The following is a 15,363-nucleotide window of genomic DNA, read 5'->3' as shown; positions in this document are numbered from 1 at the left end:
ACAAACGTTTATTTGTGCACTTCATCTGTTCTCCCGCTGATCCTATCTCTACTCTCTACCTTGTAAGACCATGGTCATAATGGTAGGGGGGAAAAAAAATGGAAGAAGCCTTAGTTCTAACACTGGAGTGTCATATTAGCCTGAACCTACATAAATTAATAAGCTTTCATCTTATTTCACTGTCATGTTGCATTTTCTGTCACTTAGAGTCAATCATAATCCTAATATAAAACATAAACTAACTCTTCAAAAAAAGTGTTTTCCATGAAAGATTAATAACTATGGTTTGTATTTGGTACTGGGTGAGAAGGGGGGCCTGTTCTATCTTTGAGCTACACTCCCCCAAGCCCTTTTCCCTTTATTTTTAGTTTGAAACAGTATCTCGTGAGTTGCTCAGGGTCTCACTCGACCTGAAACCTTCAATCCTGCTATCTCAAGTCTCCCAAGTACTGGGTTTACAGGTGTGCACCACCATGCCTCGGCAATTTAGTGAGGCCCCCCACAACTTCGTAAAATCCTATTTCCAAATAAGAAATAAAATTGAGTTGGGGGTATAACTTGGAGGTAGAATGCCTCTGGGTTCAATCCCCAGTACCAAAAAATAAAATAAAAAATAATAAAAATCAAAAGGGATGATTGTGCAGCTCAGGGAAAGGGCATCCCTGGTTTCAATCCCCACTACTCCCTCTTCCCTCCCCACTACAATACAGTCATGTTTCAATTAATGACAGGCATACAGTCTGAGAAATGAATCAATGGACAGTTTTATGTGAATAGTACTGTATGTATTTACCCCAATTAAGAAGGCTATGATATCACTGGGTGATAGTCTCATGGGACCATCATGTTAATATATGGTCTATTGTTGACTGAAACATCGTTAAGCAGCTATGACTATATCAGGACACCGAGGTGCAGAATTAAAGGGACAGGAAGGACCTGCTCACTGGGGCCTGGCTCAAGGTGGGCAGATGACTCATCAGTCTTAGGATGCCTGTTCAAAGTGCAGCTTCTTGCTTCCAGGATAAAACCCTTGAATCAGAGTTTCTGGGGTGGCCCTCATGTGATTCTTATGTACTGCAGTCCATCTTCATCTCCCAGTTCTGAAGATAGGGTGTGATGAGGGGACTGAATAACTGACAGTGCAGTACTGATGTTATAGGGCAGTGTGTGTGTGTGTGTGTGTGTGTGTGTGTGTGTGTGTGTGTTTTCTGGGAATTGAGCCCGGGGGTACTTTTTATGTTTTAAAGCATGGACTCGCCAAGTTGCCGAGGCTGGCCTCGAACTTGTGATCTTTCTGTCGGCCTTCCAAGCCCTGGGATTCCAGGCCTGCATCAATGCATCCAGCTAAACACAACTGTACTTTAAGATTGTGTGACTCCAAGTATAGTTCCACAGCCCCTCCATTGCCTCGCTTAATGGTAAGAACCCAGGAGATAATTTAATAATGTTTGATTAGCCTGATGACTTAAAGTAGAATAAGGCAAAATGCAACTGAATCAAAAGACCCACTGTAGACTTCCATTTCAGTCCAGCATGAAGTAACAGGGATCAATTTACTCCCCTGCCTAAAACAACTCAAAAAAAAAAAAAAAAAAACAAACTGGGCAAATGAGAGGAAGCAACACGATGTTGAATATCAAGTAATAAAGGACACATTTCTTGAGAAATGACATGGGAAAAAAGCCCTTCCATTGCCCCAGGTTACCTCTTGGAGAGTTTCCAGGCTGAAGTGCAAAGAGAAGACACTCAGGCAGGGCCTGGCAGGTCTCCCTGAGTTTTGCGGTGGAGCTGTGAGTCCAAGGAGGTCAGAGCCCCTCAGTTTGCAGAACAGAAAACCAGAAAGCAGAGAGCTGCAGCAGGAGCCAGACTTGTGATGCTAGCAAAGCCCCGCCCTTCTGCTAAGTACAGTTCAGCCTAAATTGTAACTACCAGAGGCTGGGAAAGAAGCAACAGAGAGGATTTATGGAAGCCATCCCTAGAGTTCATGCAGGCAAAGAGTAACACCTGCTCTCATCAGCCAGAGGAAAAAGCTCTTAATTATGGGGCACTGGGTAGAGTGAAGAGTTTTGCCTCAACAATGTAAAAAATGAGCCCTAGACCAAATGCTGTTCTGGTCTCACCTAACACAGCTTAAGAGTAAAATTTAAAAGGATCCATCTGTTTCCAAGTATCTTATCTCAGAAAAAAAAAAAAGCTCAAGAATATTTAAAGGAATACAAAAATATCTTGTACCCAACAAAATTAAATTCACAACAATAGGCATCCAATTAAAAAATCATCAGGCATGCAAGGAACTATTTAATTTTTTTTTTCTTGGGCTTTTACTGAATCTTAAATTTGCCTTAAAAACAAAAGCAAAATTGTCATCTTTGTCCTTTTCACCCTGTGTGCTAATCTCAAAAGCCTTCTTCCATATGATTGAACTGCTATTCCCCATAAGCAATATGAACACTTCTAAGGCAAACAGCATAGTGATTAAAAGTGCAACTTTTAGAGGCAGGAAAACCAAGGTTTGAATTCTTTCTTCCGAACTTATCTTTGTATTCCTGGAAAAGTCACTGAACCTCTCAAGTTTCAGTTCACTCATCTATGAATAAATATAATATTTCAGTTCACTTAACTATAAATAAATACAATATTTAATTCACAGGACTGATGTAAGAAATATACCAAAACAAATTATAAATAGTAGCTACCATTTCATAATATCACATTATCATAAGAAAAGTTATCATGCCACATAAACATTTACTAAATACCGGTCATATGCTAGGAAGTATATAGGCACTAGAAATACCAGAAGGAAAAAAAAAATAAAAGGACCCAAAATTTATCTATGTTATTTAAAAAGTTCATTTCAATTACAAACTTCATATTCTATTTAATTTCTAAGTAGGGCAATTATTTTAAGTTCCTCCTATAAAAATTAAAGAATAATTTTCCCCCCTTTGAAAGAAAAAAAAATCTTCAGAAGTTGTCAGGTTCAACCAATTAGGGCATGTCTGAGAAATACTCAGAATCTAAAGAATATGATAAAACTTTAATTTAAAAGCAACCTGCAATTAACATCACCTTTCAAATTATTCTCAAATTAGTAGACTAAATTATATCCAGACATAAAATACATAAAATAGACCAATCTGTTATTATGATCATCTTTTCAGAATGATGGAGCCAACAGATGTAAGGAACTAAAATCAGGCTCAAGTTTGTATTTCATTTGCTCGTCCCATTTAAATGACAGATGGTTTAAATAGTAACCCTATTAATGTCTTCATATGCATTATGAATCGGGTAACTTACCTCTCGACTCCATAAATTCATTTTATTAATTAGTTGTACTACATGGTTTTCCACTTCAGCCAAGGTCTTCTGTGGACCATCTGTGGTCCTCAAGCCAACAGCATCAGTGTCACCTGGGAGCCGGTTAGAAGCACAGACTCTCATCTCCATACCAAATCTATTCTGACTGAGTCAGAATTTGCAATTTTAACAAAATTCTCAAATGATTTCTATGCACATTGAAGTCTGAGTAGCATATCTACAAACTATTATAGATGTTTTCCCACTTTTTTACTGTTACAAAAAGTTTATTTGCTTACAAATTATAGTTTATTTGCAGATGGTGACTTTTAATAAGAACAATTCAATCAAAGAAGTAAATAAAATAAGTATACATATATGTCATTATTGACACTTTATATCTCATATTTGACCTTACTTTCAACCAGGATTTCAAATCTTAAAAATCTTGTTATGCTATTCATTTTTTTCTCTTGGATTGGCATTTTGTCTCAGGGTGTGGCAACTGATGAAAGTCTTTTCTATAAGTAAACAACAACTCTGTAGTAGAGAACAAAGAGAACAAATTCTCTTCTTAATTTCAAGAAAAATGAAAAAAATCAAAATAAGTTTATCCAAAGTTGAATTTCAAAGTTCCTTAGAGTAAAACACTACCAGAATGATTCTAGTCTTCATCCTAATATATTTTTGTGCTTTGCCTATATTCTTTTACTGTAGGCACCACATATTTTTAAAATAAGAAATTTAGTTCCCTGTGTAGACTTAAAAAGTACAGTGCTTTAGATGGCTCATCTTTTATTATTATTATTATTGTACAATAGTCACAATGCCCATAAAATAGAACAAATCTTATTTCTCTTTTTTCAAAAAAATAACAAACCTAGGCTGAAACTGATCACAGCAGGCAAGATGGTTCGGCACAGATTCAAAGGAAGGTACAAATGTTCAGTTTTCAAAAGCTCTGCAAAAGCCAGCCTCATCTCTTGTCACTGTGGCGGTGGCTTTACGCCAAACATTTGAAAACTGTTCAAAAGTGTTGTTCCTTCTAAGCAATTACGAAGAGCTTTGTAAAAGGAAAAAATTGTAATAATAGTCGACTCCTTAAAATGGTCAAATGTCCATGGTTTCTGGGTTGCAATGTAAGAATTTGAGTTATCCAACTACATCTCAGTCAATGAACCCAACACAGATGCCTTAGGAGAAGGGTTAAAGAGTATTAAGAGAAGTTATTAAGGAACCTTTTGGAGTAGACTCAAAAGTTGAATATGTCCTCAGACAAACCCAGCTTTTTATAAGATCCAATATAGACCCGCCATCCTTGAATTTACTTCCTTCTCACTCCACTTTGCATTTTCAACTTACTGTCGTTTCTCAGGACAGAGAGTTCTACAAGAACACACCCAGGTACTAAATGCCTCTCTATGGGACTACAAGCTTTAAGGAGGGTCCTTGACACTAATATTCTAGAACATCAACACTTCGATGGCTTCTACTCCTTTGCTCTACTGACACCTCTTGGTTTCAGCTTGCAAAGGACCATCACTCTAATTGCAACAGACACCTCTTACTCCTATTTTTTCTTCACTTTGCAGCATCATTCAACAAAATTACTCAGGCACTTGTCCCCTCTTGAAATAACTATTGTTAGCACTGATAAATTTGTGTTCTCCAAGGTGCTTCCAACTCTTTGTCTTTTGTCAACTTTCTCTTGGGGCTCCAGCCCCTGGACTACCTTGGGCTTGGTCCTGGGATCTCATCTAACCCCAGGCTATACACATCACTTTCCTGCTGCCGACTTACACCTTCACATCCTCAGCCCAGATCTGAATCTAGAACAGTAGACACAATTGTATATTCAATGTCTCCACTCAGATGCTTCATAAATGAATTAAACTTAATACATCCAAAGCCAAAGTCTTTCTCTCCCTGTTCTCCCTCCATTGTTCCCATTCCTCATCTATATACCCAGTTGCTTCTGCCAGAAACCCAGAAGTCTTTTCCTCTCACCACTCATTTACAATCAATCACCAAACTCCTGTCATTTTGCCTCTAAAATTTCCCCATCTCCACTGCCCTCCCTAGGCCTAAACCATTACCATCTATGGCCTTCAACCCTGCAAAAGTTATAAGTGACCTGAGCCGAGCATGGTGGCACACACTTATAATCCCAACATTTGGGAGGCTGAGACAGGAGGATCACAGTTCACGGACAGCCCCAGCATCTACTGAGGCCCTTTGCAACTCAGTAAGACCCTGTTTCAAAATAAAAAAATGAAAAATAGGGCTGGGGGTGTCCTTCAGAGGTAGAATGCCCCTGGGTTCCATCCCCAGTACCACAAAAAGAAAAAAGTGACCTTTCTGAACCCACTCGTACTCTCCTACATACCATAGCCAGAGTGATCTTTCAAAGATGAAAATGTGCTAGCTTAAAACACTTCAGTGGCTTGTTACTAGTTTTCAGATAATGTTCACAAAACACCAGCTGACCTCCAAAGACAGCCTCACCTCACACTATCATTTCCTCTGTTCTCTAAGCATCAGCTTTACTGGCCTTCTATGTATTACACATGCTGAGATTTTTTTCAGGTTTGGGGGCCTTTCCAACATGTGTGTTCTAGTGGAAAGGCTTATTTGCTTTATTTTACTCCTCTTATCTACTGCTGTCTCAAATACACACACGCTTATGTCCATAATCAAAACCCCAGGGTCCGTATACAAGAGTCAAACCAGACCAAAAGAAATGAATGACTCACAACTCATGGTGTTAAAACATACCAACATACCACCAAACTAAACAATAACAACAATAATAACAAGCTCTTAGACAACTTAACATACCAGGCACTATTTAGGGTGATTGATATATATTTATAATTCAATGTTCAATCCTATGAAGTAAACTTTTATCATCTATTTTGTCTCAATGATTATTTTAAAATATATTAAAGTATTATGTCTATTTTCAGATAAATATGGCATAGGGAGACTAAGGAATTGAACATCATGGAAATTCAGTGGCAAGGCTTGAATTCAGGGGTTGGCAGTGTAGCTCAGTGGCAGAGCACATGCTTAGCATGTGGGAGACCCTGCTCAATACCCATCACCCAAAAGAAAACCAGAATTTAAATTTAGTCCTGTGTGAGTGTTTGACTACCAAAGATCGTGACAACTTGGTTATGATTCAGTCCTACCTATTATAAGGTACATAGTTACTTGGGTAAATATCGTATTCTCTACTGAACTAAAAACATTAATGAGAGTAAGGGCCATTTATATTTTGCCCATTGCTATATCCCTAGAACCCTGTATAAAAGTCAAGCCATAACTGAATCCCAACTGAAATTTGTTGAATATATAAATGTTCACAACTCCTTTCAGAATTGTAATCAATCCCCCCCATACTCCCCGTAGGTGGTGGCGGTCCTCGATTCTCATCTCCAAGGCCCAACCCGCCCCACGCAGCCGTGTTCCCGCCCTCCTCGGGCAGTGTGAACTCCCGGCGGCCATTTCAACCCTTTGGCCTCACCTTCCAAGTGTGGGAGGCGCTGTGGCTGGCTTCCCGGCCAGTCCCGGAAGGTTCTCCGGCACCCGAGAGCATGAAGCGACCATACCGCTGCAGAGGCCACTGAGTGACTTCTCCTTCCGAGAGCCCAAGGCCAACCGCCGCTTTCCCCGCCTCCGCCATGTCTGGCCTCAAGGGCGCGAAGCCTGCCGGGATCTGCCAATCTGTGCGACTAGCCAATCAGAAAGCACGGATACTCAAGGCCCGCCCACCCCCTCAATGAGCAGGCCACGAATGCTCCTTTAGGAGGCACCTCGGGCCTGGGCGTCTGTGTTGATTTCAGGCACCCATTTTGCACTTCTGCCCTGCTTGGGATTATGAGATTTAATAAGTGGTAGTAAATATTGTCGCTGCAGCATTGGGGCCCCCATCTTCCCATAGGAAGCCCTTGACATCGTCCAGCAGATCTGACTCTTGGGAAATTTTTCAAACTGGATAAATCCTTGTACCCACTGCGCCCTACACAGCTGGGGCTGCCTACACAGTGTTTCCCTCCTGGCAGCAGCCTCTCCGATGACAACATCGTGCCCCATCTCAAACCCACCACATCACAGCTCTAGTCCCGCCAGCCATTCAGGAAATAGGGTTTACTCATCATCCTGCCCCCCCCCCCCACGGACATGCATCCTCCAGACCATCAATTGTTCACCATAAGCGAAGAGCAGGTGGATAGGGGGCTCCCAGCAACAAACGGTATGCCTTCATCAGACAGCAGGTGCAACTAAACCATCTTTCTGGGTGATTTATAGTCGGCAAAGCACTTCCACATCTGTTATTTCATTTATCCTCCCAACAACCTTGTGGTGAAATCAGAGAAGCAAAACAGGGATGATTGCCCCCATGGAATAAATGGAGGCAAAATAAGGTTCAGAACGTAGATGTGATTTGTCTAAGGTTATACAGCCAGAGAGTGGCAGAGCCAGAGTAGAACTGTGAACTTTACAATCTCTCCATTCCTCAGCCCCACTTGCAAAATATTTAGGCATTCATAAAGCCTGTGTCAAATCAGAAGCAAAGTATACAGAGGGTGGAGGCTAGGTTAACGAAACACATAAAATAGAATTAAAATGCAAACAATTTTTTAAATTACACACACAGAAGAGTATTAAATACATAGACAATTGTTGGAAAGCTGGTAAATTATTCACTGTATAAAGCATTAAATATCTACAGTGTACAAACAGCTATGCTAGTCACCATCTGGTTACTGAAATGGGTAAGGTGTATGTATATCTAACCTATGGGATCTTAGGATCTAATAAAGCAGACAAAACAAGGTCCAAATGCATCCCTGATTCCTGGCATTTAATGCTATGTGCTCTAAGGATTCAGATAAAGTAAAAATCTACCAACGGGAAGTCAGTGGTATTTGAGGTAGGAGTTGTAGGATGAGAAAGTGTCCCGAGGGAGGAAACTGGTATTCCTGTTTCCAAGGGAATTTGAGGAGCAAGGTTGCAGAAATGAGGATAATGGCAACACTAGCTAAAATATGAAGTTGTTTTGTAAGGAAGATGGGGCTACAAAGGTGAGTTGGGGCAAAGAGCATGGAACAGAAGCTTAGGAGCATGGGTTTTCCTTGGTGGGTGGTGAGGAATGCGGTAAATATGCGCAGGGGATCGGCACCGTCCTAGTGGCAGCCCAGGCAGTTTAATCTCTGGGGGTATATGGGATAAATTGGATTAAAGTCAAGGGGAGATTTGTCACTTATCTTTTCGTTAGTCCAGCAAAGCTTACCGAAGGGGTCAGATTTCAAAAATTGCTTCTGAAGGTCCTTAAATGACACAGCAATACTGCACTTAATACAGCCGTCACTGGTGAGAAGCTTGGTTTGAATCCCAGGTCTGCCGCTTGCCAGCTGTGTGACCTTCGGGAAGTGGCTTCACCTCTCTGTAAAATAGAGTGATTCAAAAGTTACCTTACAGGATCACTGAGAGGATAAAATAAGAAGATATATGGGAAAACACTCGGTAAGCTACAAAGTGGTACACATGTTGGTCATTTCTGCTTCCAGGGTTAAAGCAACTTTCCGTGCATTGCAATAGAAGAGAGGATTGGAATGGGATTCTGACATTGGGTCTCAGAGGTACTCACCTTCCAGGTCCAGGGCTGCAGCTGCTGTCAGACACCCTTCACAGGAGCAGATGGTGCTCACAGTCGGGACCCTGCCAGTGCCCAAGGACACCCAGGGCCCTGCTGGGTTCCCACCTGCAAGCTCCCTTCCTAGACAATGCACCTGCACTTGAGCTTCTGGGGCCACCAGCCTCTGCCAAGAACAGGTCACATCCGCAGAGGGAGAGACGATAAAGCCGCAGTTCAACGCATGGAGCCTCGTACACACTTAGAATATTAACAGCACTTAAGGGGAACCAAGCATTGTGCTTGGAGAAAGAGGAAATCAGCTTCTGGCCTCCGAAGGCTTACACTCCCGTGGGGGGCAAAACACTGAGCAAATTACTCCATATTTTTAATGGCCACTGTGTTTTGTTTTGTAAAAGAAGAGCTATAGTATTCGTTAAGATACAGTAAAAACAGAAATCACAAATGTTCAATTAGGTGACTTTTGAAGCCTCTGCAAACCCATGTAACCACCACCTAAAACGAGATCTAGAGCATTTCCCAAGCCCCCAAGTCCCCTCCTAAGTGCCTCTTTCTAGTTACTCCGTACCTCACAAGCGCGGCCACTGGTCTAGTCTTTCTCACTATAGCTTAACTTTTCTGTCCCAGTACTCGACATACATGAAATCGTACAGAATGTCCCCATTTATGTCTGCTGCTTTTGCTCAGTGTCATTTTGCTGTGTGTATCAATAGTTCTTTCACATGGGGAGCTGAAGAGCATTCTGATGTATGTTTCACAGTTTGCTTGTTCTTTACCTTATACTAGACTTTGTGTGTGTGTGTGTGTGTGTGTGTGTGTGTGTGTGTGTGTGTGTATGGTACTGAGGTTCCTGGAAGCCCTTCTACCTCCGGGATACACTCCCAACGGGCTACACTCCCAGACCTATTTTTTAACTTTTTTTTTTTTTTTTTTTTTTTGGTGGTCCTGGGAATGGAACTTAGAGGCTTTCTACCTCCAGGCTACACTCCCAGACCTATTTTTATATATTATTTGGAAACAGGGTCTCACTGAGTTGCTGAGAGCCTCACTAAGTAGCTGAAGCTGGCTTCGAACCCATGCGATCCTCCTGTCTCAGCCTCCCAAGCACTGGGATTACAAACGTGCGCCACCATGCCCAGCTATTTTTTAACTTTTTTATGTGGAAACAGGGTCTCTTAAGCCAGCGCAGCTGGCTCCGAACCAGCGCAATTCTCCTGTCTCAGCCTCCCAAGCACGGGGATTACAAGCGTGCGCCACCAGGCCCGGCTAGACTTTTTTTTTTTTAAGGTGTTATGAACATTCTTTTCTTTTTCTTTTTTCTTTTTCTTTTTCTTTTTCTTTTTTTTTTTTTTTTGTTGTGTGTGTAACTGGGGATTGAACCTATGGGGTTCTACCTATGAGCTATAATACCAACCCTACTGTGATTTTTTTTTTTTTTGAAATAGTCTTTTTAAGCTTTTGCATGCTGGCCTCCACTGGGATTACAAGCATGCGCCACCACACCTGGCACGACTATTCTCATGCAAGGCTGTTGTGTAGATATGTGCATCTGTGCTATCACTTATTTTCAATGAACATATGGTAATAGAATTGCTGGGCCCTAAAAATAGGCATATTTAACTTTGTAAAAATCTGTCAAAGAGGTCACCATAGTGGTTGTAGCACTTTGCACCCCTACCGGCAAGAGATGAGAGTTACAGATGTTCTTCATCCTTGGCAACATTTGCGTCTTTTAGTTTTAGCCGCTTTAGTGGGTGCTTAGTGGTTTCCCATAGGGATTTTATTATTTATTTATTTATTTATTTATTTATATTTTTGGTGGAAGCCCTTCTACCTCCGGGCTACACTCCCAGACCTATTTTTACATTTTTATTTGGAAACAGGGTCTCCTAAGCCAGCACGCGTGGCTGGCTTCGAACCTGCGTGATCCTCCTGTCTCTGCCTCCCAAGCGCGGGGATTACAAGCGTGTGCCACCATGCCTGGCATCCATAGGGATTTTAATTGCATTTCTCTGATGATGAATAAGGTTGAGCCCTATTTCAAGTAGTTTACTCACCATTTGTGTATCTTATGTTGTGAAATATCTTTTCAAATATATTGAATTATTCAAATAATGGCCTGTAGAAGTTTTTTTAAAATATATCTAAATATGAGTCTTCTGTTAGATATTTGTAAAAAAATATTGTCCCATTCTATGATCTGACTTTTCATTCATTCATTTATTCATTCATTTTGTGGTACTGGGGTTCCTGGAAGCCCTTCTACCTCCGGGCTACACTCCCAGACCCATTTTATACTTTTTATTTGGAAACAGGGTCTCTTAAAAGCCAGAGCGACGGGCTTCGAACCTACGCAATCCTCCTATCTCCGCCTCCCAAGCGCCGGGATTACAAGCACCACCATGCCTGGCTCATTTTCATAATATTTCTGCAAAGAGCAAACCACCATATTTAATCCTGATGAAGTGCTCTCCTAATTTTTTCAGGTGCTTTTTTTAGTGCATGCTGTAGCTGCTTATAAGAACCTTGCCTACTCTAAAGTTATACATATATAGTCTCCTATGTTTTTGTCTAGAAACTTTGTGGTTCTAACTTTAACCTCTAGACATATGGTCCTCCTTGCATTAATTTGCGTGGAATGCAGTAGGGACCGAGATTCAGTATTTTTTCGTATGGATATTTCCTTAATGCTTCATAGGAGCAGCCCTCAACCAATGCCTGGTAGAAACTGGCCTAGAAATACCCCTGCTCCCTCACTCCTCAGGTGATTGAGGTTTGCATAATACCTTGTTTCCCAGAATTTCCTAAGCTCCTGTTGTTGATTAATTCATTCATTTTTTTTTTCCTTTTTGCTAACTTACCTTCTTCGTCTCACCTCAACCACTTTTTCCTGACAGTGCCCTTTACCCTTCAAGTCAACTAGCACTCGAATCCTTGTTCTGGGGTCTTCTTTTGGGGAACACCAAACTAAGATGGTGACAAACAAGATCACTAGTCCTCGCCCTTGTGTATTTCATTTTAATATAGTTACATACAAGCAGGAGGTGCAAGAGGCAGAGGAAAGAGAAGATTCTCACATCCCAAGAAGACCCTCCCCTGCCTCGCTGATGAGCAGCAGGAGAGCAGCGTGTGTGTTCTAATGAGCGGTGGATAACTAGGAGCTTACACATCTGTTACCAGACAGGAAAACCTGGCCCCTGAGGTGGAAGGGAAAAGAGCATCTGTTTCACTAAGCAACTTTTGTGTGTGAGTGGGTGGTATTGGGAGTGGAAGCCAGGGGCTTTTCTATCTCCAGGCTATACTCCCAGACCTATTTTATACTTTATTTGGAAACAGGGTCTCACTAAGTTGCTGAGCGCCTCACTAAGTAGCTGAGGCTGGCTTCGAACCTGTGCGATCCTCCTGCCTCAGCTTCCCAAGCGCTGGGATTATAAGCGTGCGCTACCACGCCGCCTACTAAACAGATTTTTCATCCCAAATCCTTTTACTGTATACCTAGGGCTGTTTTGCGGGTGAGTGGTTGGAGGATTTGAGAATCCTAGCATGTCCCTTTCAAAGCACACCGGGACCTTAAACATCCCCTCTCCCTAACAAAGAAAATTACAGCTTCAGGCTTCAGTCTCCCAGATGACAGCAGGCCAGAGAAATCTGCACCTTGCTCTGTGGCTGCATCCTTGGGGGACAGCACACAGAGTGATTGAGAACTGCAGAGCACTGTTGGTGTCTGGGGGAGTTTCCAGAACAGCCCTGTTTGCATCAGTGAAGCCAGATGAGCTGTCTCCGTAATGCCAGACCCAGACCCGGGATGCCGTGACCAAGGGGGTGTTCCCCTGGAACTTTACATTCACTGCTAGAAAGCAATTATTTTTGTTTCCACTCTGTATCTTTCACATGCAAAAAGAAAAGAAAAAAAATCTGCTGCTTCATTGCAGGTAATTGAAGGGATTTCTGTGTGACACAGACAATCCCAACCTGTCCACGGGGTTGCTGTTCATTGGCACAACGTGAAAAGAGATTAACACTGACTTTTCCCATTTTTTAAAAGCACAGAGAATAATAAGCTAGTAAAAAATAATATTTGCCAGATGGTAAATTTGGGAGCACGTTTTATAAAGCTGGGTCAGAGACAGAATTAAGAACTTAAAGCAAACCCTATGGAAAGCTATGAACTCACATCTTGCAGAGAGGAACTGTATTTTATTTATTTTGAAATCCAGAGTCCCTGGCACAGGGTAGGTTCCCAATTTTTCTTTCAAGAAAGGAATGTAAATGTTAATACGGAAGAGAGAAAGGGGATGATTGAAAAATTATTTGGAGTGTATAAAAGACTAACATAGAGGAAATGGAACTAACATTTAAAAAAAGAAATTTTTGTATCTCAAAGTTATAATCTGGTAGTTGTTTTATTTGGGGAATTTCTAACCCTGGAACCTATATGTGCGTGGTCACATACAGGAAGGAGCAAAGACCCCAGAAACCTTCCAGTTTGCTGCACCACTTCTCCCATTCCATCATTTGTTTCCTGGCCCTGGAGATGTCCCTTAACCCGCCTCCTTAGAGGGACGCTGCTTTGCGATTTACACCTCAGAGGACAGATGAAAGCATCATAAAGAAAACGCTCTGTGCTAGAGAGTGACTCAGCAGAAGCAGTGGGCTTAGGTGCTGGAATCCGTTGGAATAATTTAGCCTGAACCTTGGCAACTATACCTCCAGCAGATGTCAGGAAGAAGGACTGGGTGAGGCTTGCAAGTAAGAGGTCAGGGGTTAGGGTTAGGGAATGACCCTGGGAACAGTCAGGGATGCTCGCAATGTTCCCTCACACCAAAAGTTTTGGCTCTGAGGCCATCACAGTACATTTCAGAATGAAAATATTTTTTTTCTGAGGGACTAATTCTAATGACAAATTGAGAGATCCAGAGGAAAAAAGAAAAAAAAATTTTTTTTGGAATGGTCATGTCAGTTGTACTAATTTGTTCACACATTTATTTAGCAAGGATTTGTTGAACTTACTCTGTGCCGGCACTGAGCAAGGTAACAGAGAGACAAATCCGTATAGAATGAAACTCTTCTTGAAAATGCTTATGGTCTGGTAGAGGACATACAAAAAAAAAAAAAAATTTGCAGTATAATGTGGAAGAGGCTCAATAAAGACAGGACCCAACGGTGTGTTGATGCAAATGCAGAAAGATACGTTCAAACAAGAGCAGTTAGGAAGGTGTGCAGAAGAGTGGGCCCTTTTATTTCTTATGGTCGATTCCCATAACATGAAATTCATTATTTTAACCATTTTCAAGTACACTATTACAATGTATGTTCAATACACTGCCAGTGTTGTTCAAGCATCACTATTATCTAGTTCCAGAACATTTTCATCATTCCTAAAAGAAGCCCCTTATCCATCAGCAGTCATGCCCATTATTCCCTCTCTCTAGCCCTTGGAAACCAACTATCAATTCATCTAAAAAAATAAAAAAGAGCCCATAATTTCATAGCAAAGTTGAAGAAAGACTTCAATAAGTTTCTGAAGAGAACAAAACTATATGAGGAAGGGTAACTGATAAAGAAGGTTAGGAGAACCGGGTATGGTGGCCCACGCTTATAATCCCAGTACTTGGGAGGCTGAGATAGGAGGATTACAGGTTCGAGACCAGCCTCAGCTACTGAGGCCCTTTGCAACTTAGTGAGACCCTGTTTCAAAATAAAGAATAAAATCAGGGCCAGGGTGTAGCTCAGCTCAGAGGTAGAATGCCCCTGGGTTCAATCAAAAAGGTAGTAGAAGCTGTGGCCTGGGACACCACAGGAGGAGGAAACCTGGAAGAAAAACTGCCATGTTGGGCAGAGATGGCTGTGTCCCCAGAAGACAGGAATGAGATGTGGGGCTGAAAACAGATGGGTTAATTGAAAGTTGATAAAGGAGACACCCTCTCAAAACATGACTGCAAAATACCTAGCCACAGGCAGAGAGTTCTTGCATATTGAAAACAGACGCAGCAACTTAGGAAGACCATGTTTCAAAATAAAAAAATAAAAGGGGTGCGGGTATAGTTCAGAGGTACAATGCCCCTGGGTTCAATCTCTAGTACCTCCCAATAAAGAAACGGAATGATTTCCTGACATTTGGGAATGCTCAGAGTAGAAATCAACTTCCTACCTGATAATCTACTACAGAGCTCACTGATTTTAAAGCCCAAACTGTTATATATCTCCAGTCAGCTTTTTTAGTGCCTCATTCGTGTGTGTGTGTGTGTGTGTGTGTGTGTGTGTGTGTGTGTGTGTGTACTGGGGATGGTAGAGGAATCGCACATTTCATCCAAATGTGAGTACTAAGACCTTATCCAAAGGAATCATACAAAAAAAGTGTTTTGAAAAGTTTGAATTGGGCCTCCGCTGTCTACAGG

At 41.6% G+C, this 15,363-nt stretch overlaps 1 protein-coding gene across 1 annotated transcript in view; it reads right to left on the bottom strand.

Moving 5' to 3' along the window:
• Positions 1–6,991, bottom strand: part of REC114 (REC114 meiotic recombination protein) — a gene marked incomplete at both ends in the record, with an annotated part of 86,452 nt that extends 79,461 nt beyond the window's left edge. The window contains one exon of the mRNA XM_080692148.1: positions 6,833–6,991. Within this exon, the coding sequence (XP_080548274.1) occupies positions 6,833–6,991 (159 nt within the window). The remainder of the gene's footprint in view (positions 1–6,832) is intronic.
• Positions 6,992–15,363: the final 8,372 nt, after the last annotated feature.

This window comes from Muscardinus avellanarius (assembly GCF_963383645.1).
Source record: "Muscardinus avellanarius genome assembly, chromosome: 3".
NCBI classification, from domain to species: domain Eukaryota; kingdom Metazoa; phylum Chordata; class Mammalia; order Rodentia; family Gliridae; genus Muscardinus; species Muscardinus avellanarius.
This window is presented reverse-complemented; position numbering and strand designations above follow the sequence as displayed.